Here is a 19,169-nt window from a genome sequence, read left to right on the forward strand (position 1 = left end):
AATTTACTTCTATATATATAAAGTTAAATTAAAGATTTATAATTAGCTATAGCCTATTTTATATATAGTCTAAATTTAAATTTAGTTATTATACAATAAATAGTAATAATATAGCTATTAAGGTAATTAAGGCATTTATAGTATTTATAGTATATTCTTTAGTTACTATAGCGTTATATAGATATAAAGATAGCCTATATATAGGTAATTAAATTTATTATATAATAAGTTAGGAAGTCTTAGTATATAATCTAATATTCTAATTAGCTAAGGTATAAGCTATAAACATTAAGGTTTAGAATAAGATACCTTTAAAGGCACTGTAGGCCTACTAATTTATAGAGGCTTGTACAGTAAGGGTACAGCGTACAGACTACCGAAGCTTATGGAAATGGCCCCTATTTATGCCCCTAACCAAGTATAAGTTAATCCACAAAACTTCAAACAAAGAATAAAGCAAATATGACGAAATAGTGGTCAAAGAAACATCGCCATCGTCAAGAACAGAACCAAGGCGAAAAAGAAGAAAAGTCAAATAATTAAAAAAAATTCTTGAGACTCCACTCCAGTGGAATCTGATCTTATTGCACAACCCAATCTCACGATGGCATCAGCTCACAAGGACTGAGCTTCAAGCCCTTGCTCGAGTCTGGGCCCCAACAGAGCGACAGAACAGGGAAGACAGAAACCGGAGGAAAAGAAAAGTTCATGTCGTCATGCAAGCAATCGGCCGATCTGGTCATCTCATTCTCTGTCCCCAGTCTCAATGAAATGAAGCTTGGCATTCTCAGACAGCGCTTTCACCTTCTAGGACAAGTCTCTGAGCAGCTCCAAACTGCAAAAAGGGACACCCGTAGAAAAAAGCAATCATACATAAAAAATTGCACACGGGGAGCCACGGCTAGTGGACAAAGCCCCTCTGTCGACCCTCGAGCAAGTCTGAGCCTTGAGCCCTACACAGTCAGTCAAAGGTGTGCCGTTAAACAACCCTCTAGTAGTTTTTAGCTCAGCCTCTAGCCTTGGACGGCAAGGTACGTAGCGATAGGCTTTTGTAGATCATGCCCAACTTGGCAGACTGACCAGGTTCAGACTATTCTTGTCATCCAAGACCCAGTGCCTGTCAAGGAATCTTGATGCCCTAAGCTGATGCACCCGCTTTCAACCTACAATCAACTCTGGGGATATCTCTTGGCACTGTCAGTGAATGGTTAATGATACCCATAGGATCAGGTATCCTGTCAGGCTCCGGTGGAGAGTAAGGGATTCGCCGTGCGATTCCCTAGCGACAATGGCTCAGGGGACTGAAAATTCGGGATCAAGAAAATTTTCATATCAACTTGAATCTCAATCTTGTCAGATCATAGCGGTTATCTGACGAATGAGATGGCTCACCTGGCCACTGGGCACGAGGCAACCACTCCAGTGAGACCACACCACACCCAGAGAATGCATTTTTGGGTCTTATCGCCCGATTCCTCAATGCGGCTGGCTGTGTGCGTTTTGTTGGTTGCCTCTCACGTTCCCATAAAGTTGACCTGCATGAGAAACTCGGAGGATGTACCCGAAGCCTATCCGCTGTTGATGCTGCAAGGCACAGAGCTTCCCGGTACAGCACAAAATGGTGATATGTACTCAACAGATGCTGCACCCGACCCAGGCCGGCATGCATCGGCAAGTACAATTCTCAACTCTTCAACTTGTCGGGAAAACCTTTCCCTGGCGAAGAATAGTAATCTTTGCTGGCGTTTACAACCAACGTGGCCTGCTAGCCTTTTGTCAAAGCTCTTGGACCCTTGAAGATACCACGGTCTATGTACAGTGCTCGCGTCATCCCAGGCGGGCGATCTACTAGTAGTAGTTTCTTTTTCGTCGATCGAGCACTTGTAGCGCAGCTGAACTGGGCGCAGCGATCGAGGGAAAACGGCAATGTACTGTAATCAATTGTTATTCCACTTCGTGAGCTTCATTGTGCGCAGATTGTCTGCGGCTTGGCTAGACCTTTGTCCAAGTCTCACTTAGATCCCGCCACTGCTCTTTGCACGGACTTCGTTAGAATAGGGGTTGGTAGACCAAGACCACGAGCACCTACCAGAGAGCTTGGGCAGCCTGGTCGGAGGGTGAGGTGATGGGTGAGCCCACCATTAACGGCAACCACCAGACCACGCCAATCTTCAATATTTTTCAACGGAGTTCTAAATCCTTGCAACAGCTCGAACCTCCGGCTGAGATGGTTCATCTGGTCTGGTGATGTGTTGCACCAGCTTGTAAGTGTTCATCCTGGACTGGGGCTCGATGTGACTCTACGAGTCTTGGATGGTTGGACAGGACTGTAGCTGAAGCTACGCAGCTCCTCGATTTGGGATGACAAGGAACACCACAAACCCCCAACACGGAAATATATTGATTCTGCTTCTGCGAGTTAATCTCATTCGGGATTGCTGACCTGCAGCCTTGAGCGAATGGACGAGAAGAATGCAGCTTTCGGATGAGGCTGGCTCTCTCCCCAGCGGTTCGCTTACACGAGGCAGCTGCTGAGATGTGAGATTGGTAGCGCAATCTTTGCCGCTGCGATCATTGTGTTGCAACGGTGTGTCTACTCCCACAGATGAGTGAATTGCCAGGAGTGAGCCGGGCTTCCCGCAATCTTGTCGATTGTCCATACACGAACTACCCCAAAAAAGATCGAAGGATATGGACTTTTACAGCTTGAGTCTTTTGAGTTAGCGGTTAAACGAGTTCCCTTGTTCCCGCGTGGCCAATGCTTCGAGCCTCGTCCCCTGTTCGTTAGCTTTGGGGCATTGTTTGTGGTTCCTGATGCCATCATGTATGAGTACGGCGTAGGTTACGCAGTACATAAGCCAACGGCGAAAACCTTTCATACTCGATAATTCTCGGCGTCGACGGCTGACGACAAAATTCTGTGCTCAATTAAGGAAAGCTCACCGTTCTAGACCGGAAAGTTTGGTTAATAGAGTTCATGACCTGGCTGCGGGCTGGGCGGCTGGAACCGTGTCCGAAGACCAAATCCATGGATCAATTTCCAATCTGGTCGCTCTGTCCGACGAGCTAACAACAGGCACTGCTAATCTCGAACGAGCTGATGGAATCGTGGGGGGACCCTTTCGGCTGTTTATCTTATCAAAAAGGTACGATGGAGACTTGATTGTGTGATGAATCTGCTTCGTATGCGCCATATCTTGGTTGATGCAGCTGCGGGCGCTCAAGTGACGACAGATGCAACCCGAGTTATCTGGACGATGGACAAGTACAAGTATTCACTCAATCGAGTGGGGGCCGTGCTTTACCTCGGCCATTAACTAATACACATGCAACACTGGGATTGAATACTCCGTATAGATATCTTCAAGTGTCATCGCTGCGATTGATCATCCATGCGCTGTGGACATATCGTGAGATCAGCGCTGTTGTGTGAACTTTTGATTCGGCCATGAATCTTCACGGCTCCTCAAAAATGCACCGCGGTCTTTTGGGTAGCAAAATCGCTGTAGCATTGTAGAAATTATAGGCCATTGGCAGAAACCTTGATTGAGGTGGTCTTGAAACCCCGAATGAAACCTAACTACCTAGGTACGTAGGTAGCACAATTGCCGCGACATGCCGAGTAAAATTGTTGATTGGCGAACAATATAGCCATTATCTCTTGACAGGCGATTAAGAGGCAATATTCTAAGTATGTTGCGTTCGATTGCGTCTTCAATAAACCGGATTGGTGGATATGTCAAAACTGCCTCGAAACGTTGTTAGATAAGACTTGACAGTAAGACCCAACCAGGCGTGTTTCAGAGTGCAGGATACGCAATGTATGTATCACTGAAAGATTATGCATGCTTGCTATCTTTGACCAGGCCCCGGTGTCGTTGATTCCACAAGAATCCGGGGAATAGTACGGAGTACTGGCGTCTTGTCTTGTCAAGCTTACTTCGAAGGGAACCAATATTGACAACATGCACCCCAGAGGCAGTATTGACCCGCTAGTGCCAGACACTACAAACTAGGAAGCGAAATGGGCGTGATACACGACGATGTGACCTTGTTGTTTTCGAAGAGGTTGGAACAAGTGGTCAGGCGGCAGAAACAGGACGGGCATGCAGTTGGATGGAGTGCAGATCAATGGTAGAAAATGATTCGCTCTGAGCCCCTTGCCGCATCCGCCCCCAGACGCAGGTATGATCGAAAGAGGAATGGCTTTGCTGAGAAGTCCAAGAGATCAGCGACTCATACCTCGAGGAGCAAGAAAACATCAGACATTGATATAGGATGTCAAAATAAACGCATCAAGAAACAATACTAAGCTTGGGCTAGATTGCTTGAATCTTTTTGCCATCTAGAATTGAGGTCCCGAGTTCTCTTTCCTACCCTAGGCATGGCTCTGAATACTGGTGTTGGTTGATGATCGCGATAGGCGGCCGGCCATTGTCCATTTCGCTCCCTCACTGCAGTGCAATTCCCGGTGAACCTGGGGTAAGACGCTGAGTGCACAGGCTGGGTTGACTCGTAGCGCCTACATAGTAAAGGCTCCTTCAGGTCATCGACGCTTCAACTGACACAAGCGTTACTTCAGGAGGGCTGTGGATATCCTCTAGAACTCGAGAAAGAGAAAGACGCCATACAGCAGGGTAAGATAGTAATGCAATACAGCAAACAAGTGCTCGTCGGTTGGTATCTGCTCCGTGACGCCCTGTTGTACGCTCATTGAGATGTGCATACCATCCTTGGCGAAATTCCTCGAGGCAATTTGGACTGGGTAGTTTGTGCTCTGATACTGTACTCTGCTGCACGACAACACTCGGGCATTTTAGAAATGCAAAGAGTCTCGCGAAACATCATCGAGACCAGCCCATGGTGGCTTGTGGCGATGATATGAAGAATTTTATTCTCCTTTGTAGAACATAGTGAAAATCAAGGAAGGGTCCAGTGCGGTAGATCTTCTGTTGTTGGGCAGGTGATGGTCGAGAACAACCCTTGAAATGCTCTGGTGGCGGATTGTAATTGTGGTTGTTCCATTGTAACCCAAGCTTGTTGATTAAGGTAGCTGGTTTCAGTAACGGTCGCCTCCTCAATGTATGATGGCGACATTTGAACCATTACGGTTGATAGGAGCTTGATGGTCATTGGCCTGTTGGCTATCAAGGTGCAAAATCTGGGCCAATGGTGTGATGCACTTCATGTAGAACAACAGAAGGTTGATAGTGGGAGAGCGGCAGTCGAAACTGCTGTCGAATGGCACGGATACTGCAGATATTACAGCATCCGTAAACCCGGTAGAGTGCTCTGAATGGTCGATTGCTGTTCGGGACGCCCATTCAGGAAGCTGACCTTGGTTCCATACAAGGCCGGCGCAGTCTTCGAAGGCATCAACATGCAATTCGCTACGAGATGGCGTCACTCTCACTTCCTGTCGCATCGAGCGTTTCGAGCGTCTCACAAAGTTCGAGTGCGCGTCTGCTTAGTTCTTGGTCGAGGTTGCGTTGGCTATGGCGTCAGGAAGATCCTAGTCATGTGGTTTATTGTGTAATGTATATGAAGTACATAGTGTCTGGTTATGAACTGCAGCAGTAACTGAACGGCATAGAAAGTTCAAGTTGGTATGAATGAATCTATGCCGTGTCTGTGCTTTCATACTATTCGCCCACTGTGCAACGTATTCGAGCATCGATATCTCAAACCCTCCTGTTGCGGAGTCACAACAGGAACTAGCCATTGTTAACGATCTGCCAAGTTGTTGAGATTGACAAGGCTAGATTGATTGACCCTGAAAGGAGAGCAGAACTCAAAGAGCACGTTGTCAATGTTAGTGGTTATTTTGCGTGCTTCAGGTGGAGAAAGATGTGAAGTGAAGTGAAGCAGCTAAAGTGGAGAGAAATGGAGATGGGAGACGGCAGCAAGGATGTGGGGAAGGGGGACATTGAGCACACTATGCCTCTACAGGCTTAGAGTTGAAGCACTAAGCTCATTGCGTTGCTCTTGCGGGCGCACAGCTGCTGGGTTCCTGCCTGAGGCCTTCATTCTCCTGGGCTAGGTAGCCATTCCCAAGGGGCGGGCACTTTTACAGTCCGTCCCATTCCTGTGGGCCGCTGTGTTAGAGTCCATTTTGAAGCATTGAGAAGCATACAACCGCTAAACAGATTGCACTACGCCGCAGCACATACTGTACATAGCAGCAGCTTACAGCAGAAGCAGCATAATACAGTACGAGAAAAAAACCAACAGGGAGTGCATCAACTCGCTTGTATCCCCCTCCCCAGACTCGACCTTGGTCACGAATATCACCCATTGACCATTCATGAGCGGGGTGGTCACTGGGTCAAACAGAATGCCAGCAATAAAATCCCATCAAGAAGTGAATTTACGATGCTCGACTCGGAAGCAGACCACTGTCGAACAGGCCTCACACCACGAAGGGCGGACGGAGGGCACGGGGGTCCAACACCCTTTGTGCAGCACAACCTTTCGTCTTGCGGGGAGAGGGGGCACTTGGGGCACTCCGAAAGCTCCAGCAAGCGGGCAGAACCGTGCAGAATTGCACGGTAGGTGACGGAAAACAGAGGCGAGCAACAGCCCACTGCCCACCTCCGGTGTCGCTATGGTGCTGAGTCTGTCCATCAGCTCAGTCCCAGTCAGTCCCCAGCGAAAAATCTCGGCTGATGCCCTCGCGGTGCCATCCGGGGACCCTCAAGGCCCCCGTTGAGAACCCATCTGAGTCACCTCATCGAAGCTCAATATGGGTGATTGTTCTCGTGGGTATGAACTGAGCATAACTAATTGAATTATCGAAAATTTTTCGTTTATCCATCGCAATCTCGTAGCCTTCCTTGGCCAATTCGGGAAGGGCAGGCAGGGAAGAGCAGACACAGTCAAGTCAGCCAGCCAATGTCTCCAGCAGAATCACACGCCTGTGTCTGGTGTCTGAATGTCTTGGGTCCTCTGGTTCTTTGGTCTTGCAGGCCTGTCTTGTCCTCTGTAGCCTACAGCAGTGAGAGCTCACTGAAGGACCGGGCACCTCTTTGATCTCTGCATTGGATCTCCACTCCTCTTGCTGATGCTGGCACTCCCTCTCCAACACTCCCCAAGGGTGAGACACCCAGGTGTGTCTGCCCATCACACACCCAGTTGAAACGAGAGCAACCCACACCCGGCGGGCGTCCCATCAGAACCCATGGTGGACCAATTTTTCCTGTACGTACTTCTTCTATTGGATCCTTGCTCGCACTAACATCTCTGCTGCAGGGCATTGAGAGCGGCAAGGCGCCCCCACCTGTCTGCAAAACTCCACCAAGACAAATACGTATCGATGGAGCAGTGGTGTGCCTTGGTACCCTCCTCCACGAATTCCTAGGCAATGTACCTCTAGCGCCATCCTGGTCGTGCAACTGATCATCGACCAAGGCTGTGCCTGGGCCACTGACCAAGAATATACATAACCCTTCCCCTCGAACCTCTTGACCTCTAATCTCCTCTACCATCATCTCGACTCTCTCACTTCGCAATCCTTTCAATTGCTTATTCTCCATCTTGAACTATTGATCTTACTCGACATCACTTGGATATAAAGGAGTTTTCACTTCTCTGCCTCTTGGGTTGATCCCTTTACACAACAACCTCTCTTCCTTCTCATCAACCACATACACCACCGCAGTCATGGACTGTGATTCTTGGGCTCACTCTTTCTGCCTCGCTTGCGACAAGCAGGTCCAATCATCAACTGATGCCTACTGCTCTGAGTCTTGCAGGCTGGCCGACTTCGAGAAAACCTCAACAACAAGCTCTCAAGCCAGCTCGCCCGGTCTCGCTTCTCCTCCTTGCCAATGGTCATCGAAATCCTCCAGCTCGGGCTTCTACCTGTCCCCCGCCTATGATTTCTCCAACGCAAAGCCATACGGATCGAGGCACATGAGCCAACCTACCTTCAAGCCTTACGGCGCTGAACAGTCAACTATCCGATCCCTCACTCCCTCGAGTTCCCACAGCAGCCTTTGCTCCATGCAAAGCACCTCAACGACAGGAGAGTCTAGTCAACTGTCAGACAAGGCGAGGAAGGAACTCCGAGCGTACGCAGTGTCCTTCGACAATGTGAGGACCCAGCGAAGGCGATCATACTAAGCACGATACCACAACGACATGAACTCATCCACATGCAACCTCACCTAAACATCATCTAAAAACATATCACTACGCAACTCATTCAACATCTACAACATCAAACGCATCAACGAAACCTTAACTCACACTTCACGCCTTTTTTTTTTTCTTCTCTTTCCCTATTATCTTTGTCGAAGAATTTGTTTGTAACAAAGACGGGCATTACACCGGAGCACTGCATTAAAAAAAAGTTTGTTTTACATCGACCCATCACGATTTCTTTTCATCTCAACCAATATCTGGTGGGATAATCTTGGGCGGTTTATTTGTCCATCGGTATCTTGTACCAAATACAGGGCGGGTTGATATCATATCAAGTTTCAGAACATGGATTACGGGAGCACGGGAGGTTTATCATGATACCGGGATACGAACGGCTGGGGACATTTGGGTCTGGCGTACAGGACCGACCAGGCAAGAAGCCGGTCGATGGATTATTCTATTGGGAGGTATCACTGCGCTTTTTGACTACGGGGCACTGGGCATTGACAGGAACTGCGGAAGACTGCACTACACTGCACAGCATAGCACATCATTGGATACCATAGCATAGTATAGCCAAAAGAGATTTTTTTTCTCCCTCCACACAAAGCAAGCCAAGTTTCCAAAGTATGAGTGTGCATAACTCTCCGTGTTTCGTTTACTCTCCCTCGAGTGTCACCCAACTTGGATGGCATAATCGGCGGGTATTCTTAGTCTCATACTCCGTACATAGGCACAACACATCGACACTATGTGGGTAGAATTGCTTTTCTCGGGGGTTTTACGACCAAGCTCACAGTCACCGCCAGGGAGAGAGACTGGGATGGATCGACTTTTCATCTGCAGTGACTCAGCAATTTCGGCTCCACGCGTCTCAATGTCAAGCAAGGAGGATGGAGGTTTCGGCGGCACTGAAATGTGTTACCATCGTCGAAGCTAAAATTCTACAACCAAGTTAATAATAGGTTAGTTACTAAGTTAGACAGACGGATGCGCGCGTGCAGCGAAGAGCAAGGGTTAACTATCCGCCGGTAGTTCCAGACAAAGTCTAATGGTTGAGTAACAGTAGCAGCAAAGAAGATTTGCAACAGTCAGAAGACAATACCTACTGATACTACTGCTAACTAACCTAAGAGCCGCTTTCAGCTCCGTTCCCCAGACTCGAAGTGAAGGCTTGGCCGGGACTACTACTAACTACCTACTGTGTGAGCCATAACAGCTCCGATGGCCGGCCATAACCCCCTTGTTTATGGAGACAGCCTGACTAACAATCTTAAAGATTCATTAGCATGATTCTTGTTTTTCGCCTCGCCGATGAACGGGGCCTCATGATATTCGCAATTTGGGTGTCATGCGGCTCAAAAGTCAAAAGGCAAAGTTCAGTCAGAGCTTGTTTTGGAACCCGAAACGTGCTCGCCTGTTAACATGATGCCACCACGAAAATGAAAAAGAGTACGTATCGTGATATTTGCACCCGAAGTTGTCCATACCTACCTACCTTACCTTAAGCTAAGTAAACTCTACGATACACCCGCTTGGTTGGTTGGTTGGTTGGTAGTGGTAGTTAGGTAGTAGCCGACCTCTCTCATCAGGTTGCCCCCTGGGGATTCCGTTCATGCAACCATCACGTCCCTTGATAGGGATAAGGGAGCGAGCGATAACTATGAGATAGTTAGAGGCTTGGGCCGATAACAAAGCACGGAAAGGTTTTTCCTGCAACACTTACTTATCAGACTTTATTTAGCCCCAAGTCAGGCCTAGAGCTAGAGGCTGACAAGATGACTTGAGCACTACTGGCCTATCTTTAGAAGAGATGAAGCCCTATCATTTTGTCACCTGCCAACTGAGAGTCGTCCCAGTGAGATTGAACAAAGATTTTAGCTTCCCGAAAACCCGGTTGCTAGAAAGGTACAGTATGTACGATACGGGCCCAGATGGAGCCAAGGGGGTCCGTCAATTGGTCTCTGAAAGTCATGATCATTGCGGGCCGTGAATCAACTTAGCTCAAGGCTTAGGCTTAGGTATGGAGACTCAATAACTCCTGTCTCGCTCTGACTGCCACTGCCAGCGCATCCTCCATCTTCATCGGCGATTCTCAACTGAATTTGATGATCTGAGCTAGCAACGGGACCCTCGCACGTGTGCATTAAAGGAAATTTTTATGGTGGATTGGCATTGATCTGAGGGTTTTGTTTTACAATTAGGGTACCCAAGAGCTATGACCCTGAAACAAACAATGAAATACTGAGAAAATTTTCACATCTCTTTGTTCTGTTCTGTTGTTGGGTGAAATTGAAGGGCGTGTAAAAGATCCAACCAAGAGCCTTGCAAGGGCATCTTGAAGATTTGCATCTTCCAACAAAAATGGACATGGCGCATGAACTTGGAAATAGAAGGGTACGTACCGAGATTTGCATTGGTCGGCTCAGATCGACATCATTTCTTCGGCAGGGTCCGGTCATCGTGAGATTCACATCAAATTTTCAGGGCAAAACATGCAGCAGTCTCCAGCATTTCCAGTCTCGTGTCTGGGTCTGGGGGGGATCTGACGCTAAAGGTGTATGTAAAAAAAGAAGATACAGATACAGATACGAGAAGCACGGTAGCCCACTCTGGTTCTTCTGTCTGCTCATTATCCTGTGATATCCGATGCTGGGCGGGTTGATATGGATGAGCTGTTTTCGTGGTGGAATTGTTGTTTTCTCGGCAGATGGCGACGAAACAATCTGCCCATCCATTGACTAACTCGCTCGCTTGGTCCGGCAGTGAAACCCCAAGATTCCGGCATCTCACCCGGGCTTGCCTTGCTTTGCTTTGCTTTGCTTTGTCTGCATCAGAATCAATAACAAGTATGTATGTAGGTAGCATAATATGGAGCAATGTGGGCTGTTTCGGGAGTATGGAGTCTTTTTCATGCTTCACTCTCTCTTACAACACATCATTCTCACAATCTTAGTCAGTCAGGCACTGCTGCTGTTGGTTGGTATGTGCTAACTCTTTCATCGAATCTATTCGCATCTCGATCGATTGCCTCTTAGAACCAACTCTTAGAGGGAGTGTTTTGTTTCGTCTTTCCTCCGTCCTTGGTACCTGACCCTGATGCCTTAGACTACGTGGCAGCCTCTGTACTCTCTACTCTGGACATATCGAAACCCTGTACCTGTCTGTCCCTGGCTATCATGCCTGACCCTGGGAAGGGGAAAATTCTCTTTTGATCGGCGGGCTCGGGCCGGAAGTTGCGTCGCGCCGTGAATGGATGAGATGCGCTGTGTGTTATGCTGACTGTGCTGTGTTGCTTGTGTTGCCGGAAACTCACCTCTTTCTATGTGACGTCGGCCCGCGCCAAACCCAGGCTCAACCCTTGCTTGCTTACTTGGTTCAAGGGACATCATAATTATCACATCAAATACTTTGGTCAATTCCATCTCCCCATTTGGATGGGGCCTGTGTAAGTCAAATTGAAGTGAGGGATGGCGGATGGATGGCTTCAACTCTTACAAAGAAAATGCAAGGTTGCAGAGTACCCATCGTGGCTTTCTTTGCATTACTTTGCTCTGCTTTAGAGCACGCACAATGGGCTTTGGTACTGCCAAAGCACGACATTTGCACAACTGTCGTCGATATTGACCAGTACCATCTCAATGTCTTGAGCAATTTGTTTTTGCTTTTTATTTCAAGCGTGTCAGCCAATTAAGCTGCCCCCAGAACGTCCCGGGTATCCGAGGCTCTTCAGGACTTCTATGATCAATAACTAGGCTGATGTTTTAGAAACAAAACAATAGCCTCTTTATCCTTTCCTGCTCTCGTCACATTCCAGGGCAAAGCCAGCGGGTCACTTTCGATCAAGGTCTCACCAAGAGAAAAGAATTTTTTTTATCTTGTTCTTGTTCAACGGCTTCCGGTTCGTCGCCTGGTCCGGGTCCCTGTCGTGTCAGCGGTTGAGGTGTGACAAAGGCAAGGCGGCTGTGATACGTGAGCATCCATGTCAGTCGTTGTGCAACGCGATACACATGCCTCTGTCCAAAAGAGGATATCGTACTGAAGTCACCATAGAGAGGATGGATCAGCCTCTATCCGTGCAAGCAAGGGAGTTCTCAACAGCTCGTCAACACGACATCAGACTATATCAACACCCTTCTTTATCCCTCATCTTCATCCCTGAGTTGTCTCCCATGGCAAACGCCCTTTGCTCTGTATCTGATGCCAGGATTAGGAAATATTCAGGTACCTCTGGTGTGGTTACACCACGTGGAATCATGCCCACCATCAGCAACTGCGGCTCAAAGGCCGAATGGACGTCTCAACGCCTCTTGCACTTCGCTCGCCCAATGCCTATGCCTATACCTGTGCCATTGACTACAACCACAGCCATCTCCGACATGCTGCAACTCTGTTAATGCCTTGTTTTTCATGGTGATATGATTTGATCTGGTCCGTCGGCTATTCCAACGTCAATTCGATAGGCTGTTACGTTGACACATACGTCCCCGTTTCAGATTGGGGGATCATCGTTTATGCCGAGCGAGCGGCATTTCACTTATACGCTTACACGTACCTCACTCAGGCTCCAGAGCCATCTTTCTGACGACATTCTCCCTCTGCCTCTGCACCGTCCAATGACGGAAGATCCGGCTATTATGGGTCAATCCGTCTTACACTGTCTCCCTTCAGTTTCCATTTGTAACGGTGGTGTTTACAGAGACCAATTGCCTTGCTAGGACTTCAGAACAGGGTCTCGTTGTGCGATGCAAAGCCTGACAATGGTGTTGCATCAGGAAAGGCGCCCTGTCAATACCATACAGCCGAGGATAAATGTCAAAGGCAAATTTGTATCCCTACGACTACATACGGTTATCTCGCCTATGGGGAATACACGGACGGGTTTCTCCCACGCCTGTCTGAGACCTAAAGGATGAAGGGTGCGACCATTTACACCCGGGGCGCCCTTTGGGTAGCCATGTCTCTGAAATGCACACAGAGACCATGTTCTACCGCGTTCGCGACTCCAAGCCATGAATTCCTCTGCACATGTTTTACTACTGCGTAGGTGGAGGCGGTGTCTTTGTTGCCCACCAAGCCGGACTGCATAGGACGTCAGCCCAGAACGCCCGTATCGACTATCCCATGCTTATTATGGCGTCTTTTCGTGCTTCTTATTCCAGTTTCCAAACTTTCAGCTACCTTAGACAAGGCGTAGCCCCCACCACCTACGCTGGGCTGTGTGCTTATGTCTTACACAGATACAAACGTTTTCTATCACAATGTTATTGCTTTTTTTCGGCGCTTGGTATCTTTAGAAAGAGCACCGAAACATGCTATAGCCTATCAATACCCGGCCCCCCGATGTGTTGATCTATGACAAGTCCTTACAAGCTTAATAGAAACGAGTGGTTGTTACAAAAGTGCTACAAGATTGAATGGCGAGACGCCGTGTGTTAGCAGATCATGTTGCACTTATGCGGCACTTGGGGTATACATGATTCAGGAACTCAATGAGAGATTGATAATAGATCGTGTTATATGAGCATAATTATGACAATAGCTCCTAGGCGCTGGTAGGCTATCATTGTCTCCGGGTATGTCTATGTATGCTCGCCTCAGTTGCCAAAAGTTGATAGATCTGTTTCATGGTCCTCCCTCGAGAAACAACCAGGTGCATGAGGCGGCTGGCTCAAACGATCCTGGAATGGCTGAGCTGTAATTTGTTATCTTTGTGTTCATCACATCGAGATTCTGGAGCTTCGAGAAACTTTGTGGAACACGAGCTTAGGCCAGGGGTTGAAAAAGAAAGTAAGCAGGGCAACATGTCTAACAATTCCTGGATCTTGGTCCTCTCTTGTTGGTAGCTGCGCTCTTCCTTTCTTTTTTTCACGGTCAATAACGCCTTGTCTTTAAGCCATCATGACGCGCACCACCTCATATGTGTGTGTATGTATGTATGTATGTATGTAGGCATGTCCCGCTCCTTGTCTCGAAGTTGTGCAACACGAGCAGGCAGAGAGACAAGACATGCCATTAACCGGGGAGAGAGCCGGTATCAGGAAGAGACCCAGGCGATTGGGTGTGTGTATTTGTCTCTCACTGATTTCTCTCATGCTTACATAGAGTAGTGAGAAATGTCTATGCCGTACTCATGACGTGAAGTTATTAGTGTAATACCGGATCAGGTCCAGCTGGAACTCGGATGTTCTGACTACCTAAATAGGCGTGGTATGATGGAGAGATGAGACAGAGTCACAATAATGATAGACATTAGTCTCTAACTCTTACTCACGGTTAACCTCGTCAAGCCTCGGACATTGTGGTCCTTTGTTAGTGTTTAGTGCTTGTCTACAGTGGATAACGTTAACTTTGGCTGTGAGACAAGAGCTTTCCCCATCTCGTTCCCCCGCGTTGGAGGTGGAAGAAAACGGGTGCGGAGTTCGGGCTCTCACGGCGTCCTTGGACGGATGAAGACGGCATGAAAAACACAGTCATCGAGTTCTAATGGTGTCGTTAAGTGGGAATCGCTGCATGTTGTGTTGCAAGAGGCGAATTAAGGCGTCGACTCTCACCATCGTCAGTCACTGAGAGTGTCTACCCACATCAACGGCCTCATTTTGCCTTCATTCATTCACGTCCAGGGTGCTCAATTGCTTCATAGGATAACTCCCTCCCAGGATCGGGTATAGAAGCATGGCAAACAAAGGGTCACTGGTCGCGAACAGACGCTTTTTATTTTTTCCCTTCCCTAGTTCCAAGCCTCTTCAGGTCCCGATCCGCCATATGGTGACATTAGAGGGTCACATCCGCATTCATTATACCAGTTTAGACTTTTTTTCCCTCCCATTTTACAGGACCAAGTGCTCCAACTGGTCCAAATCTCCTCCCCCAACACACCACACGACACTAACTAGCCAGCTAGCTAACTAGCAAACCCCAGAAATTTTACGGGGGGCCGGTTATCGCGGGGATGGCTTCGGTAAGCTCCAAACCTTCAAGGGCACGGTCGTTCGTGAAGCGAGGCCATCACCATCTGGACCACTCACCATCAACGGAGGCGCCCCTGTAGCGGGAGGCAAAATGGCCAACAAGTTACTCCGTACATACAAACAGAACCTATATCGAAACCCAAGCCTAAAGCGTACAGTACGGTTCCTCCGTTGTGACCCTCCAGCTCAAGCTGCTATGGCCTCTCTACCTCTCTCTCCCCTGCCCTAAGAGCACGCTAGGCTCAGACGTTATCAACGATCGTCAAAAGCTTGGCTCTTTGGAGAGGAGGAGTGGACGCTTGCAGGATCTGGGAGCATCTAGAGTTTCGCCTATTCGATATCCCGATAGATCTTGTGGTATCCCATGTCTGACAATCTCTGTTTTTGCTCCTCAAGTTTTTCGTTAAGGAGGTCCGAGATTACTCCTAGTGTGATAGATAGATAGTCATGGATATAACTGAGACCATCCATCACAGCTGATAGTTACTAATGGATCGTTGCGTGGTGGTGGTGTTAAACCCGTGCCAGTTGTGGTTCATTTCTATTCGCCCGATGCTTTGAACCCTGGTACGAAAATTCTTTCCAACAGCTCTCGCCTTTCGATCTAGGTAAGCTCTAACCTAGGCGCAGCGGACATTTTGATCGGGAATAGTTTACGCGAAAGCGAGTTTAACAACAAACTCTACTGTACTAACCTTACATAGGTAGTTCTGCTTGTATCCTGATACCCCTGACTGCAAATCTTTTCTTTTCCTCAAAGGGATGCTCGTGAATGTTTGATTGTTTGTTATTCACAGTGGATTCTGTCCCACGAGTCTGGTACGTATTGATTGTGAGCCAAGCCAATGGAACCCTTTGGCAGGTATGGAGTAGCTGAGAATGAATGGCTGGCTGAAGTTGGCTGCATACATCCACGATTGTGCCAGACATATGCCGCAATTATCCCGTCATCAAATGTAAATCGCTTGTATGTATGTAGGTATGTATGTATGTCTGGGATTCACATCCAGTGAGATTCGTTTCTTTCTCTCTTGCAGGATCTCTATGACACCCTGACAGGGAACATTGCCCCTAGAGATAGCAATTCACTGTACTGTACTGCGCCCAAGACTGCCCTGTCAGATTCTGTTCGGGTATCGGTATTGCATTGGATTGTAAGAGTTCAGGCACACACACACACACACACACACACACATTAAGCACACCAGGGCCAGGCACAAGAGATGCAGTCTTCGATTTGTTTTCAAGCCAACCTGCAGTAGCTTCACCACCTACAGGGCACCATCAGATGCACCGAGCTCGCTGACGTGGACATAGCATGGCCACAGGGGAATGAAGAGCATATTCCTTTGTTCCTGTTGCGTGATGGGTCGACTAATTTGGTTATCAGCCTGATAACAACTAAACTGAAGTCTCTGCAGCTGAGCGGCGTCTCCTCTCAACTTGGCCGACACCCTCAGCTTAGCGGCCGTCCATATCACTCACTCACGCTGACACGCTAAAGCACCGGCTGTTTCCAGGGTCCAGCCGCTTCAAACAATCCTTGTTTGATGTCCATTAAACAGCATTAGTGAATCCCCTCAACGTTTCCCCGTCCCCATGAGTCGGACCGTCTCTAATTTTTCACTCACTGAGCTGGGGTTTCAAGGGCCGTTGGATGGCATCTGCACCTTAAAAGAAAATTCGGGGCCTTGTCCAAAATATCGGGACCCGGGCATAGATCAGGTCTTCCGATTGGTGAGCTGACCCATGGACGGGATCTATCCGTAGCGGACCGCCGGGTTGGGCGCCGGAGTGCAAATTTGAACTGCGACTACAGCACGACCAACACCAACACCAGCGCAATTGGATGGATACGGGTTTGCCTCACTTTTGTCTTCCGGCTCCTCTCTTTGCTCTACCGTAGGGAACGTGCTTAATATGTCTCCATTGGGCTTGTTGCATTTTTCTCCCAAGGACGAGACCGGCCTGAGGGTCTGCAGTCTGCGGGTCTGCGGTCTGCGGTCTGAGTTGTGTGTCAGTGGAAAGCATCGGCCTGAACCGGCTGGAGGAGGTCTTTGTTTGTGTCTGGAGAGGAACAATTCAACTACACGTCCGGTCCCGTAGACTACCCTAAATCTTTGAGAAAGCACAGGTGGCCTTGCTTTGGTCCAAGGAAGTGCCCAAATTGTCTCGATATAGGGTAAGGAAACGTACTTGATCATGAGTTGACTGCAAAAGAATCTTGTATGCAAGACGATGCTGCCGATGTTAGGTAGCTCCTGGATAACCGTTGTGATGGCAGGAATCATTCGAAAGCTGCACCGGAGATTCTGAATTTGTCCTCTACTCTTTGTACCTAATCGTTATGTTCAAGCTTGATTCCCTGCCCCAGCCATAATTGAAACAAAAAGAAGAGAACCTTTCCTGCTTCAGGGAATCGTGACAAGTTGAATCCTCCAAGAAAAGTAAGAGCTAACAGATAGAAGTCCCAGCAGGATCAAAATGTGAAGAGAAGAGAGAAACGAGGAGCGGAACGCCCACGGAAGGAACCAAGAGTCAGGAGCTATCAAAAGCTGCTCATACCTAGGTATAATCTAAATGATGACCTGAACCATTAAAAACAAACACCACATCCGTACTCACATCTTCACTTATAAGGAACGTCCTTGGCCTCTCACAATCAACGGACGTCCATTTACAATAGCATCCAAGACTGCAGAAGACTTGCTCCTCACACCTAGCAAGGATAGCTATCGCGAAAGGACCTCTCTATTCCAACAAATCGAGCCTCATGCATCAAATACTTATATATTTGTTGGGAACCTGAACCTACGGATTTGCAAAAACCGCGATACACGCCAAGATCGTTTCCCAGGGACCTCGCTGCGAGCGATTGCTCGAGATGTGACTGAGACGTTTTCCAGTCATCCAGATTATCCGAAAGTTATAGGGGTCATGCTGACGATGGACCAAAAGATCGTGATTAGCGTGGGCGGGGAGACTAATTTGAAGTCGAAGGCGAACCAGCTTCCTGGCTACATTGCTTGCTGTGAAGTTCTCTATACTGGGTTGGACGATACTAGTCTCAAGCGATGGTCTCACTGGCGTTCAAGACAGCTTACCGATCGCCGGTGGCCGGATGGTGTCAGCAAACTACTCCTATTCCCTGGAACGAGGCTTCGTGGTTCCAAAGGTACTGGGGACCCGGAAGGGAGAAGGGATGCGCAAAAATTCTTAATCAATGTATCTAGTGGCGTTCTCATCAAGAACCAAGAGGACCAACATATGATGACCACGGCAACGCGTATTGTTCGCCCAGGAGAAGTTGTAGGAATGAGGGAGTTCTTCTTACAAAACAGAATTGGATTGGCTGCAGATGTGGTCCCGGGCACAGATATTGCTCTGGTGAGGCTAGACGGGGCTATCAATTACAAAACCAAGATGGGACTCTGACATTTACGAGGCTACTGGGCGAGAGCCCAGATGATGTGCTTCCGTGGAACTCTATTTTCAGTCTCGCTACACACTGGTCTCCTTTTACTAAGGGTACAATTGTTGCAAAGTCTGTCAAGGTCGTGCGTCATCCTGCCACCACCCACTATCGAGTCTATCACTGGGCTTGGACTGGCCAGCCGGGGGGGATAAAAAAGGTCCGAACCCTAGGCCAAGGGACAAAATGATTGGAGCTGCGGCAATCAATGAGACTGAAGTTGTGACAGGGCTGCTTCATTCCAACGTACGCGCTCAGTGGGCAGGCTACTCTGTCATGTTGAGTGCAACTGAACTGGTGGATGCTGGTTACAGCTTAGTGAGATGAGTCCTCTGGCAAAGCACAAAAGGTGAAAAGTCACTGGAAATTGGCTGATAGGGCGGGTCAATTGTCTCTCGATGCCCAGGTGGAAGGCTGAGAAGTGGCAGAGAAGTTCGAAAACTTGAATAGGGGGAGATATCCATTCTGTTTCCTGGGCTCAACGGGAACATGAAAGCCAACCACTGGCCAGGTTCATTACAAAGCATCTATGTTCGCAGGATTCACAACTCGTTGTTTAATTCAATCGTGTTAGTCCAGAAATG

At 48.2% G+C, this 19,169-nt stretch overlaps 1 protein-coding gene across 1 annotated transcript; it reads left to right on the top strand.

The window, feature by feature from the left end:
* Positions 1 to 7,659: 7,659 nt before the first annotated feature.
* Positions 7,660 to 8,121, top strand: FSUBG_13607 (uncharacterized protein; the record flags this gene model as incomplete). Its single annotated transcript, XM_036678517.1, has 1 exon — positions 7,660 to 8,121. The coding sequence occupies one exon, from the start codon at positions 7,660 to 7,662 to the stop codon at positions 8,119 to 8,121; it is 462 nt and encodes a 153-aa protein (XP_036530924.1).
* Between the last annotated feature and the right edge of the window lie 11,048 nt (positions 8,122 to 19,169).

This window comes from Fusarium subglutinans, assembly GCF_013396075.1.
Source record: "Fusarium subglutinans strain NRRL 66333 chromosome Unknown NRRL66333_c0000364, whole genome shotgun sequence".
Lineage (NCBI taxonomy): Eukaryota > Fungi > Ascomycota > Sordariomycetes > Hypocreales > Nectriaceae > Fusarium > Fusarium subglutinans.